This window comes from Diaphorina citri, unplaced genomic scaffold (genome assembly GCF_000475195.1).
Source record: "Diaphorina citri unplaced genomic scaffold, Diaci psyllid genome assembly version 1.1 scaffold1013, whole genome shotgun sequence".
In the NCBI taxonomy this organism is placed as follows: domain Eukaryota; kingdom Metazoa; phylum Arthropoda; class Insecta; order Hemiptera; family Psyllidae; genus Diaphorina; species Diaphorina citri.
Genome location: NW_007378443.1, coordinates 2,958 through 28,317, shown reverse-complemented (window position 1 = coordinate 28,317; position 25,360 = coordinate 2,958). Strand labels below are relative to the sequence as shown.

The window sequence follows — 25,360 nt, the reverse complement described above, 5'->3', positions numbered from 1 at the left end:
AAATTCTGAAGTGAATCAAAAGACTTATATTAGAAGTTTAACTTGCCCATTTTGCACTCGATCAGAAAAAGCGAAGAACTTGCAGAACTTGCTGCCTTTTCACATGTCAAGAAATAGAAACCCAAAGTTACACCACTGCTTATTCTATTCTAACATCCCCAACATAGGTACATACTACAATTACTACATACATTATACGGACTTCGCAATCCATTCCATCCACACATCCTTTACCATTACAATTAACGTCCGGGGAGGAAATATACGGAGTAATCAGCGAATAGAAATCCAATGTACCTATACAATTATACGTGCACGTATGAAAGAACCCATGTTAAAAGTATTGTATTAATTTATGTACAGTGGGACTTGCGAAAAACGAAATGTACACACCAAAAAAAAAAAAAAAAAAAAAAAAAAAAAAAAAAAAAAAAAAAAAATGTATAATGGATTACAGTAGTTCTATTGAAATTGAAATGCTTCTGGATTTTGAGAAATTACACGGATGTTTTCATTTTCATGGGGATTCGAACATTTAGGAGTAGGTATTTTCCAGAACTTAGAACAGGTATATTTCTAAATTCCTAGAAAACCATTTCTATAACTTTTGGTACTCCCTACAATTGCATATTTTAATTTTTATTTAGTTTCCCTCTGACCACCTCTCGGACATTTGAACGGGGCAACTGCTGGCTATGGTCTCAATCCTCCGTGGCTGCACGGTCCTCAATCCCCCTCAATTTTGCACACCCTATAGTTGCATATTTCACTTTACACCCTACAGTTCTGCACAAGTGTTGTAAACTACAACATAACTTCTCCCACCACACAGTACGGATATGATTTTCCGTCGTAACATCCGCTAGAAGCATCTTATCTTGCTGCTCGAGCTTCTGCTGTGCTTTTTCTAATGCTTCTGCGAAACTTGCACATCGTTTATTTGTATATCGCTCATCTGAATAGAAAATGGAAGGGATAAAGTGAGAGTTAGTGAGAAAACTAGGTCACTGTTTTATCCTTCGCAGAATCTAGGTCTAGCTGGTTCATTTGTTTTTCTGAGCTGAAGACTTGTGGTCGCTGCTCCTTGGTTATCTTGAGGAAAGCACTCGGTAAGCTGGTAAATGATGAAGAGTCCACACAGCTAATGCAGCCATTTGACGATAAATTCCAAGGCATTTCGAAAATGGGCCGTAACCACCTTCTCTCTTGTGGAACCAACCCTGATCCTTGCATCAGGCTTGCAAATATCCACGCCTGAATTCAGCAGATACGTCTAATATAATGCGCCGTTCTTGTTACAAACTCCGGAACACTGCACTGGGTATAAATTTCGGGTGAATTTTGAATTTTCAGTCAGAGATCGAGGCGAGAAGAGGGGGGAGAGAAAAGCCTCAGAATAAATAATGGTCCCCGTGGTGTATTTATAAAGAGAAGTTTGGAGGAGGGGGAAAGGGGTAAGGCTGGAGAGTGGGGAGACCTGACTATAGTCAGCAATTCCTGACTCATAATATTCTACCTTTGTGCATTATAAATCCGGAAACTGGGAACCGGGCCAGCAAACAGACCTGACTATAGTCAGCAATTCCTGACTCATAATATTCTACCTTTGTGCATTATAAATCCGGAAACTGGGAACCGGGCCAGCAAACGTTTGTGAGAAGTTCTGCAATTCTCCTAATGCAGAATAGAAGTCGAGAGTTCAAAAATGAAGCTAGAGCTCTCTTTTATTGTTGTTTGCAGCTCGGAAGTACAATCAGCAAGCTGTTGCTAGATGATGTACCTCATGTGTGTTTGTGATGTGTTAGGGTGTTAGGGCATAATCTTGTTTCCATAGTCGCAGGGATCATACTAGGTTTGGTTAACAACTTGAAAGTCTCGGACCCTTGGAGCCTTTGGGTCTCAAGGAGAATCTTGGATGTTACTCGTACTGTATTTGGTTCTAAAACTTGATGGTCCTTGATTCAGACCTTCAGAGGAATTTTTTACCACCTCGGTTTTCTGGAGAAACTTTGCTTCGTGCTATCTAAAATTGAAAATAAATAGTAGATACTAGTGGTTGACCTGTCCTTTGTACGGGACCACCACAAACACATCACACACCACACCCATCACCACCACACACACACGGTCGCGCTACGCGCTCCCTGACATGTCCCACAGTGCAGATTCTCCTAATGCAGAATAGAAGTCGAGAGTTCAAAAATGAAGCTAGAGCTCTCTTTTATTGTTGTTTGCAGCTCGGAAGTACAATCAGTAAGCTGTTGCTGATGATGTACCTCATGTGTGTGTTTGTGATGTGTTAGGGTGTTAGGGCATAATCTTGTTTCCATAGTAGCAGGGATCATACTAGGTTTGGTTAACAACTTGAAAGTCTCGGACCCTTGGAGCCTTTGGGTCTCCAGACGAATCCTGGATCATACTCGTACTATATTTGGTTCTAAAACTTGATGGTCCTTGATTCAGACCTTCAGAGGAATTTTTTACCACCTCGGTTTTCTGGAGAAACTTTGCTTCGTGCCATCTAAAATTGAAAATAAATAGTAGATACTAGTGGTTGACCTGTCCTTTGTACGGGACCACCACACACACCACACCCATCATACACACACCACACCCATCATACACTCATCACACACACAACGACCACACACACCACACCCATACGCACACCACACCCATCACACACACACACGGTCGCGCTACGCGCTCCCTGACATGTCCCACAGTGCAGTATAATAGGCATAACTTTGAACCGCCATTTTGAATCAGGATGGAATGTGAAAATTTCAAGTAGCCTATGTCACCCGGAGTACTCTTCTTAATAACTACAAAAAATATCATAATCGGTCGAGCCGTTTTCTCGTGAAAAGAGGACAACCAAAGGTCAATTTAGCGTGACAGACATACACAATTACACACACACATACAGACAGACATTTTTCCAATGTAATTTTTGAAATCGTGGATGCAGACAGACAAATCTACAATTTTATTTATATAGATGTGTATAGTTCTAAATCTAAATTTATCAGCATAGCTAGGAGCAAACAGATACCTCTGTAGGTGGGTTGCTAAGGAGAAGTGTGCTTTTGGGGTTTTGGGACATGAAAGAGAAGAGAAGGGGGGGGGGGAGAGGCAAAAAAGAAGAAGGAAGTTTTCGAGTGAGAAAAATAGAAAATCAACACGACACGAAAGAAAAAAAAAGTTCACCTTGAACTCTTTTTTTCCATTTCACATATTTTCCTATTTCATATTTTCTTATATGCACCTACATATGTACAAGGAAAACTAAAAATTAGAAAAGGGAGGTAGAATGGAAGCAGATTGAGAGGAAAAGGGAGGGAGAGAATGAGAAAGAGAGGATGGGAGAGGGAGAGCTAGGAATAGAAGGAGATCAGGAGAGTGGAAGAAAGAGAGGGAAAGGTAGAGAAAGCAAATATCCGCAGAAAGGAGAGTAAATTGAAGTCCGAGAGAGAGAAAAAAATAAATAAATAGGGATAGGTAATGAAATGAGAATGGAACAAAAACAAGTCAAGTATAATGTTGGTGGGGTAGGTGCATGGAAGAGAGGAAGGAGAAGGAAGAGAAAGAGGAGGAGGCGGAGGAGAAGGAGGAGGGAGTGCAAACAGAGTATGACCAAACAAGGCAATATAATACTCCTTGTTCCTATGCATAGTCATACCTTACTTTGTTTTTCTTTCCTACAACAGTAAAGAAAGGAACTATACAATCAAAACAAAGAAAACACAGTCATCCAACATACTATTACTACAAATGAAGAGGTCTGTGAAAAGAGGGACCATTTTGAAATAAGAAACACTACAGAAAATGGAAAAAGAAATCCTTAGTAAAGGCTATTTTTATATTATTTATTTTATTTTTACAGAAAATGGCTGTCGACCTACTTAGAAGCCAAATTGTGTGAACTTCTGTTGAGGGCTTGCCTACCAACTCGGATCCATCGAGATTCAAGAAGTTCAATACGGTATAGGTAGCAAAGTGGAATGCGATTTGATAGTCGTAATGCCGGCCACTACGCTCAGAACGTCTGACAGAGGTCTGTCAGACGGTCTGAACGTGTGTGGCGGAAAAAGCTTAGAACCTAGGTCTGTCAGACGAGACGGTCTGCCGGCGCGCGGCGCAAGACCTTAACCTTGAAAATTGAAGGGCAAAGGGAGGAAGAAAAAAGATCGAGGGAAGGAGGGAGGGAGAAAGAGAGGTAAATAATTGAAGTCACCACTGGGTATAATACAGAAAAATAACGAGAAGAAGGAAGGAAGAATGATGAATTTCTTTTCACACAATGTATAAATTATGCAGCCATTGCACCCCTACTACAGTACAGATATACAGATCATGGGGAGTAAAAAACTTGGTGAGAAGTAAAAACACAGGTAGTAATGGTAGTTTATGTAAATGCAGCGCACATTATGACCTTTCTGGGAAACGGAGCCGGGAAATTTGTTTCACAAATGGAAATTCATGACACATAAATTTTCAAATAAAAAACTTTGAAGGTGAAGAAAATAAGGTCAGGATTTTTTTTCCGAAGCTCTATTTTTAAAGTGAAGTTTAGAGTTTAAGTTTCATTTTTATGCAATAAACTTTTTAACCATCTCGTCTCCAATGGGTAGAAAATATGGAACATGGCGTCCCATTAGGTCGAAAAGTTTGTACTGCTTTATAATGACGATGCCCTGATTTCAGCACTAATGAAGGACATGTCCCATTTAAGTATACTTAATACTCGTACTTTAAAATACATAGCTGAAACAAAATTACTGGTCTCGTCTCCAATGGGTAGAAAATATGGAACATGGCGTCCCATTAGGTCGAAAAGTTTGTACTGCTTTATAATGACGATGCCCTGATTTCAACAATACTAATGAAGGACATGTTCCATTTAAGTATACTTAATACTCGTACTTTAAAATACATAGCCGAAACAAAATTACTGGTCCTCAAAAAGGAGAAGACGGTAAGACATGAAATCTTACCGAATCTATTTGGAGTGGGCATTCCTACGAAAATTCTAAAATGGAATTTTTGTTATGGAGAATCTGAAGAAGTAAAGAAATGACAGCGTTATTACCACAAAGTAAATTGAGACTCAAACACTTGCACAAAAATGAAGTATAATTATGTGCATAGACAATTAATAGACATACATAATTTGAGTTCGGGTGTCAAGGGGCTAAAAAAGGTCGAGACAAATAAAATTTTAGGTAAGAAAATATATGAAGAGGGTGGTTCAGGAAAACGAGCAATAGCACTAGATAGCTAGATTAAGAAAATTCGTCTCGTCCCGTGTGCACCACTACAGCCTGTAAGGTCGAGACAAATAAAATTTTAGGTAAGAAAATATATGAAGAGGGTGGTTCAGGAAAACGAGCAATAGCACTAGATAGCTAGATTACGAAAATTCGTCTCGTCCCGTGTGCACCACTACAGCCTGCGTCCTCAATCAGCGATTCTTGATTCTTCAATTTATTCGGGGATGGAGCAAATTTTTAGGCCAGCCACTATCAGGTAGGCCTGACAGGTAGGTACACCTGATCAGGTTCGCCAGTCAGGTCTACCTGATAGTGTGTGTGCTCATCAGATATCAGGTAGACGTGACAGGCGGACCTGATCAGGTTTACCTGTCAGTGTCAGATCTACCTGGTGGTGAGTTGCTGGCCTTAGCTTTCGCCCTGAGACTTGTCAGTCCTAAGCCTCAAAGGCAACCCCCTAAGCCAGAGACAGGAAAGTCTCATAAATTCGCCTCGTGCAACACATTCATAGCACGGGGAGGGTGTCTGGGCTGCCTGCTGTCGTGCTGCCTTGCCTTATAACACAAAACTGACAAAGACACGAAACTAAGAGTTATTTCTGGTGTCACTCGGGAACCTTGACAAGAGCGAGAGAGAAAGGGAGGGAGAGAGGGGGAGAGCGAGAGGGAGGGAAGAGGGAGAGAGAGAAAAAGAAAGAACGAAAGAGATAGAGAGGGAGAGAAGGGGAGAGAGAAGGGAGGGGGAGGAGAGGGAGAGAGAGAGGGGGGAGGGAGAGAGAAAGAGAGGAGGGAGTAGAAAGTTCACAGCTCTCCAGGAGAGAAGTGCTGGTGGCAAACACGCAAGTTTGTGTGCCCCAAGTGATAAAGATAGTAAGGGAGAGGGAGAGAGAAAGAACGAATGAAGGGGAGAGAGAGAGAGAGAGCAATAGATATAAGAAGAGAGAGAGAAAAAAGAAAGAGGGGCCTCTTTCGACTGCTCTGAGTGCCTTACTATCATAAACAAGAAGAGGAAGAATAAACAAGATTCAAGCTGACAAGTTGACAAGTTGAAAGAATAAACCTTCTTGCTCGAGATCTGAGTTGAAGTATGTATGTATTAGGATCCAAATTTCAAATAGGTATACGCTTTGATGAAACACCGAAATCGACGTTGAAATTTTGGCCTTTGGGAGCACTGCTCGCCTGATGGAATCAAATAATTTAGATGGTCAACTGTGACACCCAAGCAAAGTACTGAAAGGACACTAGATAGCAATAATCCTAGAAGATTGCCACACATGCCGGGAACATCGAAGTTCATCCTAATGCTCCTCGTTAAAAACGGTAATTTGTTGAATCCACTCGGTGAGAAGAAACGGAAACGATTTCAGCAAAGAAAATGTAGAAGGAAAAGCATTAAACTAGATGGGTGACACCCAAGCAAAGTACTGAAAGGACACTAGATAGCAATAATCCTAGAAGATTGCCACACATGCCGGGAACATCGAAGTTCATCCTAATGCTCCTCGTTAAAAACGGTAATTTGTTGAATCCACTCGGTGAGAAGAAACGGAAACGATTTCAGCAAAGAAAATGTAGAAGGAAAAGCATTAAAAAAACATCTTGAAATGTTGATGTGTGAGTCCAATTAGTAGGAAGGTGATGGTAATAAAACTAGATGGGAAAATGGACGGGAATATTAGAGAGAATGAAATTGAGATACTAGAAAGACAGTTTGGAAAGGTTTTTCAATAAGCAGGATGGGGAACTGAAGGATAAGGTACAGAAGAGAAGGAATTCTACAGGGCTTGCTAATAAGGGTCAAAATTACCCTACAAGTTGATTCTTTTTAGACATGTGGAGTCTACATGAAATCCGAATTGAAAACAATCATGAAGGGAATGGTAAAAGATTGTTGAATTCCTGGAGTTTCAACTTTGAGCCCAATTTTTAGTGATATCAATTTGATCCCCTTGCCCCTCGTCCTTTTCATTTACCATGAAATGTGGATTTTGACCAAAGGTTGGTCGTACCATCTGTATGACCACCCTATACAAGTAAGACTTGAAGGAAAAGCAAGCACAAGGCAAAGAAGGGTGGCTATCTTGGAAAATAAATTCCATGTAAAGTTATTTTCTTTACTCTTTCTCCAATCCTTCATTTCTTCCTCTTTTCTCCTTTACCTTTGTCTGCTTCTGCTTCTTATTCTTCACTTATTTTCTCGAGATATTTTCTTTATATTATTTTTCTCTTGGGTCTATTATAGTTTTTTTTTCTATAGGAAAACTCTCCAACCCAACATAGACTACTTATAAAATATTTCCTTCTTCTTCTTCTAAATTTGTGGAAAAGGGATCAAGAGGAATGTGGTATGGGAGCGGGAGAGCTAAGGGTTTTTTGTTCTCTCTTAAGAAGACAACTCGGAAAGTCTTTTGTTTTATTGACCTTTCTCAAAGAATTTCTCGGTGGGAGTTATTGTTCTTCTTAGGGTTTTTTATTGTTCTTTTTTTTAGCTTGGATTTTTTCTGTCTGCTCTGTACCTTTCTCAAATTGTTCCTTGCGAAGTATCGAAGTGTGGCACGTAACAATCGCACAATTTCCTTGAAAGACACAGGATTAAAGTTTAAATAATTTGTCCTTTTGTGTATCTTTTTTATAGCTTTCGAAAAATGAATCTCTCTCAGATTCAACTTAAATCCATACCATACCCCAAGTTGTGCTCTGAATGGAACACACAGGAATATGAATCCCACTTCCCACTCGTTCGACCTTCTTTCCAATCCCTCTTTCATGTAATTACGGTCCTGTTGAATACATCTCTTATGATCTCTTTGAATATATCTAATGGAGTCTTTAGCATGAAGCATTAAAAATGCATATCAAGTACCTGTATACTTTTCAGAAACACTCGTCTTGAATAGTAAATTTTACCATCTGTTCTAATGATACTTGATGCTACTTATTTGGAAACATTCAGAAACGGGGGAAATACGCTCTCATGAATGGTAAAACAAATATGTGAATAATGAATTAATTATTATTACTCAAAAAGATGTTATAGAACAAAACAAGCATAACATTAGGGGAAATTCAAGAAGGTTTCATCAAAATTCACAGAATTTTCGCAACCATGTCGTTGAACTTTTGATCTTCTTCCAAGACACATAAACCAAGAAGATCTTGTAGGGAATATCCGGAGAAACTCAACACTCTTAACAGTTACATTTATAGGTCAACTGTCAGTCCGAAAACCTTGACAAATCAAAAAGATGTGAATTTACCAAAACAACCAAGTAACTTTTGTCTCAGCAGCGACTACAGTAAAATCAATATTACAGAAATGTTTTTTACTGGTATCAATTTAATCCTAATTGTTGAAACAAATTTCCTATTCCTAAAAAAGCGTGATGTTTACTTGTGTTTTGTTTTGTGTCTCGAAGAATTCTACGTGGGTTGAGGAGTGTTTCTGAAATGTGTTCGAGTTTTTTGTTAAGTGTTTTTTTGTTCAACACGAGATTTGTAATTTGTGTCTAGGTAGGTCCTCCTCGGTTGTTTTCCATTTATCTGATGGTGTTTGACTAAATTATTGACATGCAGTTTGGTTTCCGTTCTCTTGTAGGTAGGGAATCTGGTCTTGGCACGCAAGATCGCTGTTTGATCCGAAATACTGAGAAACAGAAGAAACTTTGACTAAAGACATGGAAAGATAATCAAACTCAAGACAGTTGTGAAAAGTTCTTCATGGATATATCCTACAACCACTCCGACAGCCCGAGTCCGGGGTAGCTCCGGTGGCAATACCCATTACTGATCATCTCTATGGACAAGAGTGACTGGGAAGCTTGTGTTCTATTGAACTCAATCAAACGTTTCATATACCTAACGTTGAATACATCCGATCACTGAATTTAAGTCCAAGTATGAAGAGCTAACATAAAGGGTTCGTTGAGGAAGTCAAAAGTCAAGAGCATTTAAAAACTCCATGATTTTTTTTATCACATTCATGAAAAAACTTTCCATAGGTTTCCCACCTCGACAAGTATTCCCCAAGTCATAAAGAATAAAGAGTCGACATTTTTTTGTTTTTTTTTTTTTTTTTTTTTTTTTTTTTTTTTTTTTTTTTTTTTAAGAGGTTTGACAGAGGGAACTTTAACTGCTATGGTCTTATCGTCCCGAAATCGAGGAGAGAAGGAAGACAGGATAGGAGAAAGCCAGCCGTTTCCGAGAACGAACATTATCCCATCAGGATAAAATCCGCCCCGGGCGGGAATCGAACCCGCGGCCTAGCGCTTACAAGGCAGACGCACTACCAACTAAGCTAACTAGGCTGGCGAATTTCAACTTTGAGCCCAATTTTTAGTGATATCAATTTGATCCCCTTGCCCCTCGCGCTTTTCATTTACCTACAGAGTACAGACCTACACTTACAATACCTAAAACGTTGTTCACAATAAATATGGATTTTGACCAAAGGTTGGTCGTAGGTACGATCTGTATGAACAATTGAACACCCTATACAAGTAAGATTTGAAGGAAAAGCAAGCACAAGGCAAAGAAGGGTGGCTATCTTGGAAAATAAATTCCATGTAAAGTTATTTTCTTTCTTCCTTCTCCAATCCTTCATTTCTTCCTCTTTTCTCCTTTACCTTTGTCTGCTTCTGCTTCTTATTCTTCACTTATTTTCTCGAGATATTTTCTTTATATTATTTTTCTCTTGGGTCTATTATAGTTTTTTTTTCTATAGGAAAACTCTCCAACCCAACATAGACTACTTATAAAATATTTCGAGTGACAAATGCAGGCAGTATTTCAGCCTCTCCTGACCCCTTTGCTTTTGAAGCCTTCGAAAACTGAAACACATGTACGTACTATCACTAGCAGAACATGCCTTTATGGCGCAAATATACGTAAGTATATTATACATGTTTTCTCAAACGTATCTTTTTCTTGTTTGTCTATATTTACATATGTATGAAGTTTGAACAGAAATATGTATGTATTAGGATATGTTTTGGATGTTGATGTAGGTAAATATGGAAGATATAAGGTTGGGTATGGGGGAAATTCCATGTCGGTATGCCTAAAAATATGCTGGTATACTGTTCTGTATGCTGAGTAGAACATGCAGAAAGCTGGAATGCCTTCTTCTCTTCGAGATTGAAATTCGCAAGCTGAGTTTTGCAGAAAGGTGAAATATTTTCTCCTATGATTCAGTAACAAAGAGAGATGATGTTAGAATTCTGGTACATACTACATAATCGTATATGGCTATAATTCATCAATATTCTTAGTAGTATACGCTTATGTGGATCTCGCACATTACATACATATTAGATGCAAATATAACATTTTTTCGTACCATTCCAACTTCATATTCTCTCTTATCAACTTATCACTGTTTGCATGACGTCCTTTGTCCTATTAGTCAACTTCACCAACATACAAAATGTTAATAGTCAACTTCACCAACATATGAATAGAGAAGAGATATTATGGTTGCTTCTTCCTCTCTTTTTTATTCACTACCTACCTACTTACATTTTTTGTTCTTTTTATGAAACCTTCAAAGCTTTCGAAGAATAAAAAACAGAAAAATGGCGCTTGAAAAACAAACAAAAGAGAGTGGGGACAGAAAAATCTTTGTCACACGTTTTTAAATATTAAAAAAAAAAAACCTTTTAAACTAGAAAATATTTTCCTTAATGAAATTACTGAAAAAAGCAAGCAGAAAAAGCTGTTAAAATGGCTCCATTAAGCTCTGAACTTTTACCCTACCCATTAGTTTTATGGCACATATCCCTAACCTTGAAAACACTTCGTGAAGAACAAAGTGCCCGGAAAATTTGAGATGACGTTTTTCCAAAAGGCCCATCTCTGATGCTGTAGTTAAACGAAAGATTACCCCCAATCCCCATTCATGATTGGTGCCCATTGTGTAACGAAAGTAGGTAGCTAACTGCAATTTTTCTTGTTGAATGTCTTTCATATCGTTCAGAGCGTTCAATCATGTATTGTAAGCAGTAAATAACAACATTTGAATTTAACTGGAACATATTATCAAATGCCGAACACAGGCCAAGTAAGAAACCATGGGAAAGGCGAAATCTTGACGTTTGTCCAACGACCGAAGTATATGGGTGTGGAATGACTTGAGTTACTGATACGTTAAAGGCTAAAGGCTGCACTGTGTAGGAATGAAAGTAATGGTGGTGCATGCCATTAGGTCAACAAGGCAAATGCATTAAAGCTAAATGCTGGGCTTTTGTCGACTCTTTATTCTTTATGACTTGGGGAATACTTGTCGAGGTGGGAAACCTATGGAAAGTTTTTTCATGAATGTGATAAAAAAAATCATGGAGTTTTTAAATGCTCTTGACTTTTGACTTCCTCAACGAACCCTTTATGTTAGCTCTTCATACTTGGACTTAAATTCAGTGATCGGATGTATTCAACGTTAGGTATATGAAACGTTTGATTGAGTTCAATAGAACACAAGCTTCCCAGTCACTCTTGTCCATAGAGATGATCAGTAATGGGTATTGCCACCGGAGCTACCCCGGACTCGGGCTGTCGGAGTGGTTGTAGGATATATCCATGAAGAACTTTTCACAACTGTCTTGAGTTTGATTATCTTTCCATGTCTTTAGTCAAAGTTTCTTCTGTTTCTCAGTATTTCGGATCAAACAGCGATCTTGCGTGCCAAGACCAGATTCCCTACCTACAAGAGAACGGAAACCAAACTGCATGTCAATAATTTAGTCAAACACCATCAGATAAATGGAAAACATCACTGTATTAAAATGTCTCTCCTGAAAAGTAGCAAAAATCACATAGGCCGTTCTTCTTGGGAACGATTCTAAATGGAAAACAACCGAGGAGGACCTACCTAGACACAAATTACAAATCTCGTGTTGAACAAAAAAACACTTAACAAAAAACTCGAACACATTTCAGAAACACTCCTCAACCCACGTAGAATTCTTCGAGACACAAAACAAAACACAAGTAAACATCACGCTTTTTTAGGAATAGGAAATTTGTTTCAACAATTAGGATTAAATTGATACCAGTAAAAAACATTTCTGTAATATTGATTTTACTGTAGTCGCTGCTGAGACAAAAGTTACTTGGTTGTTTTGGTAAATTCACATCTTTTTGATTTGTCAAGGTTTTCGGACTGACAGTTGACCTATAAATGTAACTGTTAAGAGTGTTGAGTTTCTCCGGATATTCCCTACAAGATCTTCTTGGTTTATGTGTCTTGGAAGAAGATCAAAAGTTCAACGACATGGTTGCGAAAATTCTGTGAATTTTGATGAAACCTTCTTGAATTTCCCCTAATGTTATGCTTGTTTTGTTCAGGCTTCAAAAGCAAAGGGGTCAGGAGAGGCTGAAATACTGCCTGCATTTGTCACTCGTCACACACAAACCTGATTAGAATGCACAACCATGCAGATTGAGTTTTCCCCTGTCTCCTCTCCCTTCCACTGTATTCACTCCTCCACCAAATCCCTAGCTACTAGCTATCCAAGTGACTCGACTGCCAATAGAAACAGAACTGATACAGGACAACTCACAAATCTTTCTACAAGATCGCTGAGATTGACAGATAGTTGACGTTGTTGAAATTTTTTTCATCTCTCTTTCTAATAAAAAGGAAGGTCACCACTCTGTGCTGCCAAATAATTATGCTTTTTGTACATCCTGAACTTCACAATTTCATTTACTTTTTCGAAAAGTTTTTCTTAGTATGGCCAGGCGAATTCTGGCTAGAAAGACCTTCGTTTTCCCCAGAGAAACATGTTCTGTCGGTGGAGTATATAGGTTGCTCTAGAGACTAGGCCTATATGATAGGCCTCATTTGAATAATTCCATTCCCACACTCCCCTAGCTACTAGCTATCCAAGTGACTCGACTGCCAATAGAAACAGAACTGATACAGGACAACTCACAAGTCTTTCTACATGACACTGAATTTGACAGATAGTTGACGTTGTTGACATTTCATCTTTCTTTCTAATAAAAAGGAAGGTCATACTATGTAGGTCGAATTCCGCCGTCCATCAAAAACTGGAAATGGTCCAAGATTTCTAATTTTACAGTGCCATGATTACCACCAAGTTCCTATTCCTATGTACTGCCAAACATATGCTTTTTGTACATCCTGAACTTTCATTTACTTTTTCGAAAAGTTTTTCTTAGTATGGCCAAGCGAATCTTGGCTAGAAAGACCTTTGTTTTCCCAAGGGAAACATGTTCCGTCAGTGGAGTATAGGTTGCGCTCGAGACTGGGCCTATAAGATAGGTCTCATTTGAATAATTCCATTCCCACTCTCTGAAAAGTTTTTCTTAGTATGGCCAAGCGAATCTTGGCTAGAAAGACCTTTGTTTTCCCAAGGGAAACATGTTCCGTCAGTGGAGTATAAGTTGCGCTCGAGACTGGGCCTATAAGATAGGTCTCATTTGAATAATTTCATTCCCACTCTCCAAACTTCCGATGATAATGTTGACCTGGGGTGTAGCTGAAGGCTTTCAAACCTGTGTCCAACCAGATGGAAATGTTTGTGTGAAATACAACACAAAAAGCTGGAAGCTGGGACACTTCTCGCAACACGATTTATGAAAGAGCTTTTGTCCGTTCATCCGTTGTAATACGTTACGTTTTCAATTTACATGAAATTTCTTCCTTGAAATCCATCTTTTTTTACGATACACTTAGAACATGGCTCATTCAAATCAATATTTCGCCACTGCCGAAAAAGTCCGTACAATAAAATCTTGGATCGCTTGATACATGGATCCACACTGAAACATGATGGAATATCAAGTTATCGAAAAGCAAAAAATGACTACGATGAAACCAATAAATAACATCCCGACATTCCCATCGGCCGGACGGACGATAATTACATCGATAAATAAACCACCAGGACTCGCGCAAAAAAACCACTGTTCATCAGATTTATTATTTTTCACCTCTCCTAGCTCGTATTACATCGATAAATAAACCACCAGGACTCGCGCAAAAAAACCACTGTTCATCAGATTTATTATTTTTCACCTCTCCTAGCTCGTAAAACTAGGAAAATAAATTGGAAAAGTTTGACATGTGACGCCTGAGCTTCAACCAGTCAGTGTATCAGATGTCAGAGTCAGTTATCACTGTCAGTCAGAGAAGCTCTACATGATAAATATTTGATAACAGAATAACTTTTTCACAATGCAGAAGAGGGAGTCTATCGGCCGCACTCGAACTTTTTTCATTTACAACAGAATTTTTGATGTAACATACCTACAAACTCATACGTATAACGTATACCTTCCTTATTCTAAGGGTATGTTCAACATTTCGTGTACCTACACCTACGTAGAAAGGATTATAATATATTGATAACAAGGCTGCAATGGTAATAGAAAATATCCTATTGATGAACCTTCTTGTGCCTAATTCCTGAAATCCTGAAAGAGGTGGCGTTGTACTTTCAAAGCAAACTTGGGATGATTAGGATTAGGATTGTACAACAAAAACTCCCATTGTTAAATCCCTTGTAGTTTGTAAACTACGACATCATTTCAATTAAGAATAAGGTTCTGAAGACCGCATAACCTTGTAAAGGTGGGTCTAAACATAGTCGACGGTCGTCGATTATGTATGCACACCTTGAAAACTTACCTCTTTCCCATTTCGGCCTTTCCACCGTCTCCACTTGGTGAAGCCGGGCCTCCAAAAGTCCACCACAATTTCCTCGGCATACTCCTGACCCAGACCGTTCCCGAAACGACCTTGAAGTTGAACGCCCGTTACGATGTGAAGGTCGTGAAGGTTAACCTCGATGTATTCGTGTCCATCGTTGCCGACCATGTGTTTCGGACACCAAGCTCCACCGTTCTTATCATGGCGCAATCTGGAATGGATAAGAAACAGGGATTCGATTAGGTTATGTCGTTTGATGCAACTAATCTGGAAGATGTATGAGCTGTGAGGAAATGGTAAAAAGAAATAATAATAATACATATAAAAGTCGAGTATTACAATGGCAGTATTCTTGTACTCGCACCTTAGATAGCTCGTGATTTTTCATGTAAAACAGGAAAACTTGCAGCAAGATCTAAGCGGAAGCTTTTTACAACGGTAAAACGGTTGTTTGTACAGCACATACGCACGTATGTTTTATATACCTAAAGGTTTTACTTTGTCTGTTGTAAAACTTTTTTTATAGTTTTCCTCGGATTTTCGTAAAAAATAACGAAGAGCAGACTGGGAAACGGTTGTTTGTACAGCACATACGCACGTATGTTTTATATACCTAAAGGTTTTACTTTGTCTGTTGTAAAACTTTTTTTATAGTTTTTCTCGGATTTTCGTAAAAAATAACGAAGAGCAGACTGGGGCTGGGGAGGGGAAAACTTGTTTGTGTTGAGAAAATAGCTTTCCACCGTATATAAATTATGAAAGCCCAACAGTCAGCAAGTTCGGTGGAAAAGTTTCGTTTGTTCTGCTTGTTTGTCGCTTTCGTTCCCTAAAAACTTTCGTACGGAAATACATGACGACGTACTACAATACATACTCTACGTACATATAATATCTAGGTACCATGATATTCGTATGTTCACGTACACATTCATCTGCTATTACAATGGCAGTATTCTTGTACTCGCACCTTAGATAGCTCGTGATTTTTCATGTAAAACAGGAAAACTTGCAGCAAGATCTAAGCAGAAGCTATTTACAACGGTAAAACGCTTGTTTGTACAGCACATACGCACGTATGTTTTATATACCTAAAGGTTTTACTTTGTCTGTTGTAAAACTTTTTTTATAGTTTTCCTCGGATTTTCGTAAAAAATAACGAAGAGCAGACTGGGACTGGGGAGGGGAAAACTTGTTTGTGTTGAGAAAATAGCTTTCCACCGTATATAAATTATGAAAGCCCAACAGTCAGCAAGTTCGGTGGAAAAGTTTCGTTTGTTCTGCTTGTTTGTCGCTTTCGTTCCCTAAAAACTTTCGTACGGAAATACATGACGAGGTACTACAATACATACTCTAATACGTACATATAATATCTAGGTACCATGATATTCGTATGTTCACGTACACATTCATCTGCAGCATCTAAGCATCTTCCTAACTTCATTTGTTTTCTTCAAGTAAATTTAAAGCGTTGTCTGCAGTTGACATTCCGTAACGACAAATTCTAGAAGCTATCAGCAACTGGTGAACTTCGGGAAACATGACATCAGATTATTCTTAACAATGCGCTTTCTGTATGCACTAATCAAGATAGATTTGAATCTTCTCTCGTAACACAATTTCATTTATTTTTTAATATCTGAGGTAGGTACTTGTTATTTCAGAGCATAGATAGTAGTACCTACTAATTTATGGTACTTATTCTCAAATGCCCATCTCATGAAAGGAGGCATATGGTGAACTTCGGGAAACATGACATCAGATTATTCTTAACAATGCGCTTTCTGTATGCACTAATCAAGATAGATTTGAATCTTCTCTCTTAACACAATTTCATTTATTTTTTAATATCTGAGGCAGGTACTTATTATTTCAGAGCATAGATAGTAGTACTTATTCTCAAATGCCCATCTCATGAAAGGAGGCATACTACGGCATAAGCATGCTAAGACGCAGACAAAGAGTCTAATGTAGGCGTTGTTTCAATGCTACATAATAAAGGCAATGAAACACTTTCTTTTTAATCCGTCTTTTGTTTCAAGCTGTTCACAGTTTCAGCCTTATTATTTCAGAGCATAGATAGTAGTACTTATTCTCAAATGCCCATCTCATGAAAGGAGGCATACTACGGCATAAGCATGCTAAGATGCAGACAAAGAGTCTAATGTAGGCGTTGTTTCAATGCTACATAATAAAGGCAATGAAACACTTTCCTTTTAATCCGTCTTTTGTTTCAAGCTGTTCACAGTTTCAGTGTAGGCGTTGTTTCAATGCTACATAATAAAGGCAATGAAACACTTTCCTTTTAATCCGTCTTTTGTTTCAAGCTGTTCACAGTTTCAGCTTAGTGCGATGAACATTTTGGATAATGTGTGAAATGAAAGGGCTGTCCCAGATCCCACACAAATACAAACGGCTGTTGTGTGTCCAAATGTCCCCGATGAACTGAAAGACAAATGTGATAAAGACACGAAAGTCGTTCCAGCAGCAGAGCTCAGCATGTTGTGTGTCCAAATGTCCCCGATGAACTGAAAGACAAATGTGATAAAGACACGAAAGTCGTTCCAGCAGCAGAGCTCAGCATTTTTTGTAGTCACGGTTAGCAAAATCCAATGGTTTGGACAGTTTGACATCTACATTTATCTGCTGGTTCTTGGTTTATGAATTAGGTTTGTTTTGTACACTTCGTAGCAAAATCCAATGGTTTGGACAGTTTGACATCTACATTTGTTATCTGCTGGTTCTTGGTTTATGAATTAGGTTTGTTTTGTACACTCACATTTTGTTGACGCGGTTGGAGACATGAACATTTTAAAGACTGAGCCTCAAGCACTGCTGGAGCAAGCTTCCATTACAATAGGTAGGGTAAACAAAGGCACCAGGAAAAAAGAAAGTAGCTCAAAACGGATTTATTTATTTTTTACATTATTATTTTTGGTAAAACGGATTATTGTGTGTCCAAATGTCCCCGATGAACTGAAAGACAAATGTGATAAAGACACGAAAGTCGTTCCAGCAGCAGAGCTCAGCATTTTTTTGTAGTCACGGTTAGCAAAATCCAATGGTTTGGACAGTTTGACATCTACATTTGTTATCTGCTGGTTCTTGGTTTATGAATTAGGTTTGTTTTGTACACTTCACATTTTGTTGACGCGGTTGGAGACATCAACATTTTAAATTAAAGACTGAGCCTCAAGCACTGCTGGAGCAAGCTTCCATTACAATAGGTAGGGTAAACAAAGGCACCAGGAAAAAAAGAAAGTAGCTCAAAACGGATTTATTTATTTTTTTCATTATTTTTAGTAAAACGGATTAAAAAAATTCTCCTTCAAAGTACCTGTCATAGCCAAATGAAATGTAACGTTTTGTCCTGGCAACCCGTTACCCTCTCCCGGCCTTCCAAACCATCAGAGAGAACCTTCTCTATTTCCTCTAGAACTTTTTCCCCCGTGCTGAACCTTCGTAACAAGTCTGTAAAGTTTCCAGCAGAAATTGTAGAGTTGCACGCTGAAATTTAAGCCCCTCCGGAAGATTATTATTCAACCCTGGGTTGAGCTCTTCGATCCCGCATTAGTCCAAAATTGAGTAATTTGTTGAGACAACTCACGATGAGTAGTATTATTATTAGACGGTTAGATCAAACTTCATTTACAGAATAAATATTTACAAATGGTAACTATAAGTACAAAATAAAGTCTGAAATTTAAGCCCCTCCGGAAGATTATTATTCAACCCTGGGTTGAGCTCTTCGATCCCGCACACTTTGTTCAAAATTGAGTAATTTGTTGAGACAACTCACAATGAGTAGTATTATTATTAGACGATTAGATCAAACTTCATTTACAGAATAAATATTTACAAATGGTAACTATAATTACAAAATAAAGTTTGATCAAGGGTGGGGTTAATGCCTATAGCATTCTATTGATAGAATGATAGATGGTCTGAGAGATGGAAGACGCTTGCCAGTTTCAGCAAAATTCGGTGGTTAATTGACAACTGTGTGCGCTAATACCTTAAAATCTTTAAATTCAGCAGAATGTAAAAACACTAATTGACATGTATGCCAAAACTAAACAATATAACATGTATTTCTTCTCCCCGTCCATGTGAATGTGCTACACACAGGTATGCATAAGAGCTGTAACTATAATACATGATTCTAATTTGCCAAGTTTGTTGGGGTAAACTAGGCAAGTTGATTGGCACAACTACTACAAAGGCAAGTGGATGCAGTATCTAGGCTCCCTAAAGCCACAACTTTTTCACACGGATCAGAGAACACTGTGTAAAGGCTGAAGTTTTGCATACCATTTTTTCCCCCATTTAATTCCTTTCTTCACTCTCTCCATGTCTACCTCTCTTTGTTTGCCGTCTATTTTTTCTCATTTTCTGCTTCAAAGGTACAGAAGTGTCAGTAACAAAAGTAATTAGGATTCAGCAGCAGGAGGGAACAGGGAGGAGAATAACTTTCGACACAAAAGTTCAGGTTTGTTAAAAGTTTATAGGATTTTCTAGTTAGGACTGCAGCAAAATATATACGTACCCAGCGAGAGACGGGGGAAAAATTGCCTTGAGCAAATATTATACAGTGAGTACGTCAGTAAATATTGTCAAGTTCAAACTGTTAGGATAGAAATTTGAAAGTTGTCACTAATGTGATGTAAAATTTGTAAATAGGTAGAAGAATCTAAAAATACATAAGCAGAATGTAAAAACACTAATTGACATGTATGCCAAAACTAAACAATATAACATGTATTTCTTCTCCCCGTCCATGTGAATGTGCTATACACAGGTATGCATAAGAACTGTAACTATAATACATGATTCATGATTCTAATTTGCCAAGTTTGTTGGGGTAAACTAGGCAAGTTGATTGGCACAACTACTACAAAGGCAAGTAGATGCAGTATCTAGGCTCTCTAAAGCCACAACTTTTTCACACGGATCAGAGAACACTGTGGAAAGCCTGAAGTTTTGCATACCATTTTTCCCCCATTTACCTAATTCCTTTCTTCACTCTCTCCATGCTACCTCTCTTTGTTTGCCGTCTATCATTTACCTAATTCCTTTCTTCACTCTCTCCATGCTACCTCTCTTTGTTTGCCGTCTATTTTTTTCTCATTTTCTGCTTCAAAGGTACAGAAGTGTCAGTAACAAAAGTAATTAGGATTCAGCAGCAGGAGGGAACAGGGAGGAGAATAACTTTCGACACAAAAGTTCAGGTTTGTTAAAAGTTTATAGGATTTTCTAGTTAGGACTGCAGCAAAATATATACGTACCCAGCGAGAGACGGGGAAAAATTGCCTTGAGCAAATATTATACAGTGAGTACGTCAGTAAATATTGTCAAGTTCGAACTGTTGGGATAGAAATTTGAAAGTTGTCACTAATGTGATGTAAAATTTGTAAATAGAAGAATCTAAAAATACATAGATACTTTGTCTAATATGTATGGGAAAAGTAAATTTCCTTGATTAGGAGATCCCAAAGAAGAAATTCCAAATTATAGTTATCTATTATAAATATAGGTAGGTACCTACACATTATTTTTGATAGCTTGTAAATGTAAATTGTACATAATTAAAATCATTTTAAAAATTTACAATGCATAATGTTCATTGATCAGTAAAAATTAATGAATATTAATAAAATTGCCATTGTATTTAGCATGAGTATGAAAACAATGAAACACTAATTAAAATGAATATGAACAGTGTCCGGTAATTGAAATAAACAGAAGCATTGGAGCTTGGAGAATAGGACTACTATCCGTGCATTCAATATCTCATGAACAGTGTCCGGTAATTGAAATAAACAGAAGCATTGGAGCTTGGAGAATAGGACTACTATCCGTGCATTCAATATCTCACTTGATGCTTGATGGTGATTCACCAGATCTGCAGGGGCTCTCCATAGGCTTATACCTGCTAGATGTGCCCACATATGAATGGGACGACGAATTCCTTGAAACTTTCGACATGTTTGGTTCTCGTAGCAAGACAAAGACAAGCTGGTATATCTGGGAGATCTACTGTTCTTGGGAAACATGTAGATTTCAATTATGAAGATTTAATATTCTATGAACAACAGCGAAGAACAAGAACAATATTTTGAATTAATATTAAATTTATCAAGATGCTTCTTCAGAATGCAGTAGGAGAAGCTTTGCATGGGACACTAAATTGATGAGAACACCATGTTACCTATGCACCTATGTTCCTTACATATGCACTCTATTTGCTATCCTTCTCCAAAGTTCAAGATTTCAGAGTCTGAAGGACCCATGTATGGGAAAAGTAAATTTCCTTGATTAGGAGATCCCAAAGAAGAAATTCCAAATTATAGTTATCTATTATAAATATAGGTAGGTATGTACCTACACATTATTTTTGATAGCTTGTAAATGTAAATTGTACATAATTAAAATCATTTTAAAAATTTACAATGCATAATGTTCATTGATCAGTAAAAATTAATGAATATTAATAAAATTGCCATTGTATTTAGCATGAGTATGAAAACAATGAAACACTAATTAAAATGAATATGAACAGTGTCCGGTAATTGAAATAAACAGAAGCATTGGAGCTTGGAGAATAGGACTACTATCCGTGCATTCAATATCTCACTTGATGGTGATTCACCAGATCTGCAGGGGCTCTCCATAGGCTTATACCTGCTAGATGTGCCCACATACCGTCAGCAACAGAGATCTACTGTTCTTGAGAAACATGTAGATTTCAATTATGAAGATTTAATATTCTATGAACAACAGCGAAGAACAAGAACAATATTTTGAATTAATATTAAATTTATCAACGTGCTTCTTCAGTTTGTAGTAGGAGAAGCTTTGCATGGGACACTAAATTGATGAGAACACCATGTTACCTATGCACCTATGTTCCTTACATATGCACTCTATTTGCTATCCTTCTCCAAAGTTCGAAATTCGCGAGAAATGATTACTTTTATACAAAAAGTGCCACTTCCGGGGTTCGAACCGGGATTTTGATATCACCATCGAATTTGCCATGGGCCCTTTTCTATCTTTGGAACAAAACAGAACTTCAATATTTTAAGCCGTTCAAAAGTTACAAGGGGTCTGACTAGGACTTCTGATTAAGTATAGGGGAAATTTAAATATCCGTATGAAATGAAGAACAACCACGCAGTGAAGAAAGAGGGCCTTCTATAAAAGTATCCCTCACCATGTCTTCCCATAACACCAGATTGATTTCTCTCATGGGAAACAGCACACTGAATGCTGAACGACTCAAAGCTCACCCGCTCCCGCTCAGCATTCCTTTACACAAAAGGATTTCCCTAATCCCCCACAACCCATGTTCCTCACCATGTCTTCCCATAACACCAGATTGATTTCTCTCATGGGAAACAGCACACTGAATGCTGAACGACTCAAAGCTCACCCGCTCAGCATTCCTTTACACAAAAGGATTTCCCTAATCCCCCACAACCCATGTTAAAAAAAAAATGTACCCACTGCTCTCTCGTTGCTTCTGAGTGAATGGGAGCTTTGTTGGATTATTGGTTGAACTTGATCAATTTGGGAGAGAAATGAGTCATTGATGAAGTATTGGATGAACCTGTTGCTGTACTTGCTGACCAACTTGGACTACTCCATGTTGAAAGTGTAAGGGAAAGCAATTTCCTCAACTCTAAGCTCCCATTAGAAAAGGTCAAATTGATATTTGAAACTAAAATTCCCGGCTCATGTAAATCCGTGTCATATGGGTTTCACTGAAGGCAAAGAAAGCTTGCAAAGTTCTTTGAAGTAGGATAGGTATGTACTAGAAGTTTAGAACTCTATGGATGCAGTGTTTCTACACATAGGTACCTAAACTTTTATAATATGTATCTGAAAATTCAAGGAAGGAAAAAGAACATACATAGGTACTCGAGGCAAAGAAAGCTTGCAAAGTTCTTTGAAGTAGGATAGGTATGTACTAGAAGTTTAGAACTCTATGGATGCAGTGTTTCTACACATAAACTTTTATAATATGTATCTGAAAATTCAAGGAAGGAAAAAGAACATACATAGGTACTCTTAGATTCAAGTTTCAAAAGCCGTCAATCACGAACTTGTTTCTACCAGATTTAGCTTTCATATTTTTCTCCGCCTTCACTCGTCACTAAATTAAGGTACTCGTAGATTCAAGTTTCAAAAGCCGTCAATCACGAACTTGTTTCTACCAGATTTAGCTTTCATATTTTTCTCCGCCTTCACTAGTCACTAAATTAATACACATAACATACCGCAGTAGGAGGAATTGTAAATACATAAGTTGGGTTTGGTCAAGTAATTGCTGACGGATCGATTTCTAATGTTTTCTTTTAGATTTGCATAATGACGAGAATCCGCTTTTAATTGATTGAGTGTTTCCTCCATTTATTTCCAACGACTTATATTGCTCGTATGATGTTTGAAGGCAATTAAATGTGTTTCAACTGAAGTTATCATAGTCACTCATGTTCATATGTATGTGCATAACTTCATGCCTGCACCCGGACACCATGGGATACTTTACGAACAACATATCACTGTAATAAAAATTTATCACACGTTCTTATTGAAGCAGAAAAGAAACATGTGGGAATTGCAAGAGAAGTCATTGAGGATGGCGCGGGGAAGGACGAAGGAAGAAGCGAAAGCAGAACAAAAGAAAAGCATAATGCAGTTTGAAGAGCATTCTGATAAGAATAAAAATGACCCATGTTGCTCGGAATTCAAGAGTGTCTGGAGATGTACAAACTTCAGACAGTCTCGACTGCACCGTCCGCAAAAAGTTCACGTACTGTTCTGATTGCTTTGTAATGGAACAACGCTATCAGTCGAGTGCTAGATTCGAGATTATTTCAAATCCTAATAGGGGGATCTAATTATTACCAAGGGAGGAGGGAAAGAAATTCTAAAGCTGAAGGAAATGGAACAAGATCATAACAACCGGTATTGTTCTGATTGCTTTGTAATGGAACAACGCTCAGTCGAGTGCTAGATTCGAGGTTTGGATCAAAATATTTTGTTATTGCGGGCCCCATAGCGGTTGTTTTTCCAAGTTCTACAGTTCACTAAACAGCACCGCTCGGAATTCAAGAGTGTCTGGAGATGTACAAACTTCAGACAGTCTCGACTGCACCGTCCGCAAAAAGTTCACGTACTGTTCTGATTACTTTGTAATGGAACAACGCTATCAGTCGAGTGCTAGATTCGAGATTATTTCAAACCCAATAGGGGGATCTAATTATTACCAAGGGAGGAGGGAAAGAAATTCTAAAGCTGAAGGAAATGGAACAAGATCATAACAACCGGGAAAACAGTGCTTCGTTCTTCCTTGCTTTATTTGGTTTTGGATCAAAATATTTTGTTATTGCGGGCCCCATAGCGGTTGTTTTTCCGAGTTCTACAGCTCACTAAACAGCACCTATTTCTGCAGATCATAACTTCACGTACTGTTCTGATTGCTTTGTAATGGAACAACGCTATCAGTCGAGTGCTAGATTCGAGATTATTTCAAATCCTGATAGGGGGATCTAATTATTAACAAGGGAGGAGGGAAAGAAATTCTAAAGCTGAAGGAAATGGAACAAGATCATAACAACCGGTACTGTTCTGATTGCTTTGTAATGGAACAACGCTATCAGTCGAGTGCTAGATTCGAGGTTTAAATCAAAATATTTTGTTATTGCGGGCCCCATAGCGGTTGTTTTTCCAAGTTCTACAGTTCACTAAACAGCACCTACATATTTCTGTACTCCTGAAATTTCAATATGTGAAAACCAAAGAGGGCTGTCGTGAACTTTTATTCAAATGTTAAATCCCACCACTCAAACCTCAAACCCAGCACATGAAATACAAATTGTGTAACACGCTCTGCTTGGCTGCACACAAAAACTGAGAAAAGTGATAACAAACAACGAATTCATTCCCAATCAAATTTCCATGATGTGTTTTGTTACTCGCATCCTCACCATGTAATACGATTAAAAAGGGTGAAATTCTCTTACCTTCCAAACTGGGGTCCCACACTGGATGAGTCGTGCGCTGAACTGGCCGAAATGTCTTTGTCGGGAATGACACCATTCTCCAGACCCAAGGCTCCCCCGCAATACGCTGAAACAATACCAAACCCCACCCCAAACAGGTCAAGAGGATGCCAAATGTCAAGATGCCACTAAATTGTTTTCAGTAATTTCACATCTCAGTCCATTTAGTCATGGGCAATCATGGTCCACGCCCTTCATACTGTAGCTCACAAAAATGCTAATGAAGATATTGCAAATCTTACAAATTAGTTAAGGGAGATATGTACACCTATATGATGTGAGTTCATACTGTAGCTCACAAAAATGCTAATGAAGATATTGCAAATCTTACAAATTAGTTAAGGGAGATAT

General features: G+C 38.2%; 1 protein-coding gene across 1 annotated transcript in view; it reads right to left on the bottom strand.

The window, feature by feature from the left end:
- LOC103513721 (discoidin domain-containing receptor 2-like) overlaps positions 1-25,137 on the bottom strand; it is a gene marked incomplete at its 5' end in the record, with an annotated part of 60,943 nt that extends 35,806 nt beyond the window's left edge. The window contains 2 exons of the mRNA XM_026826846.1: positions 14,925-15,156; positions 24,971-25,137. Of these exons, the coding sequence (XP_026682647.1) occupies positions 14,925-15,156; positions 24,971-25,137 (399 nt within the window). The remainder of the gene's footprint in view (positions 1-14,924; positions 15,157-24,970) is intronic.
- Between the last annotated feature and the right edge of the window lie 223 nt (positions 25,138-25,360).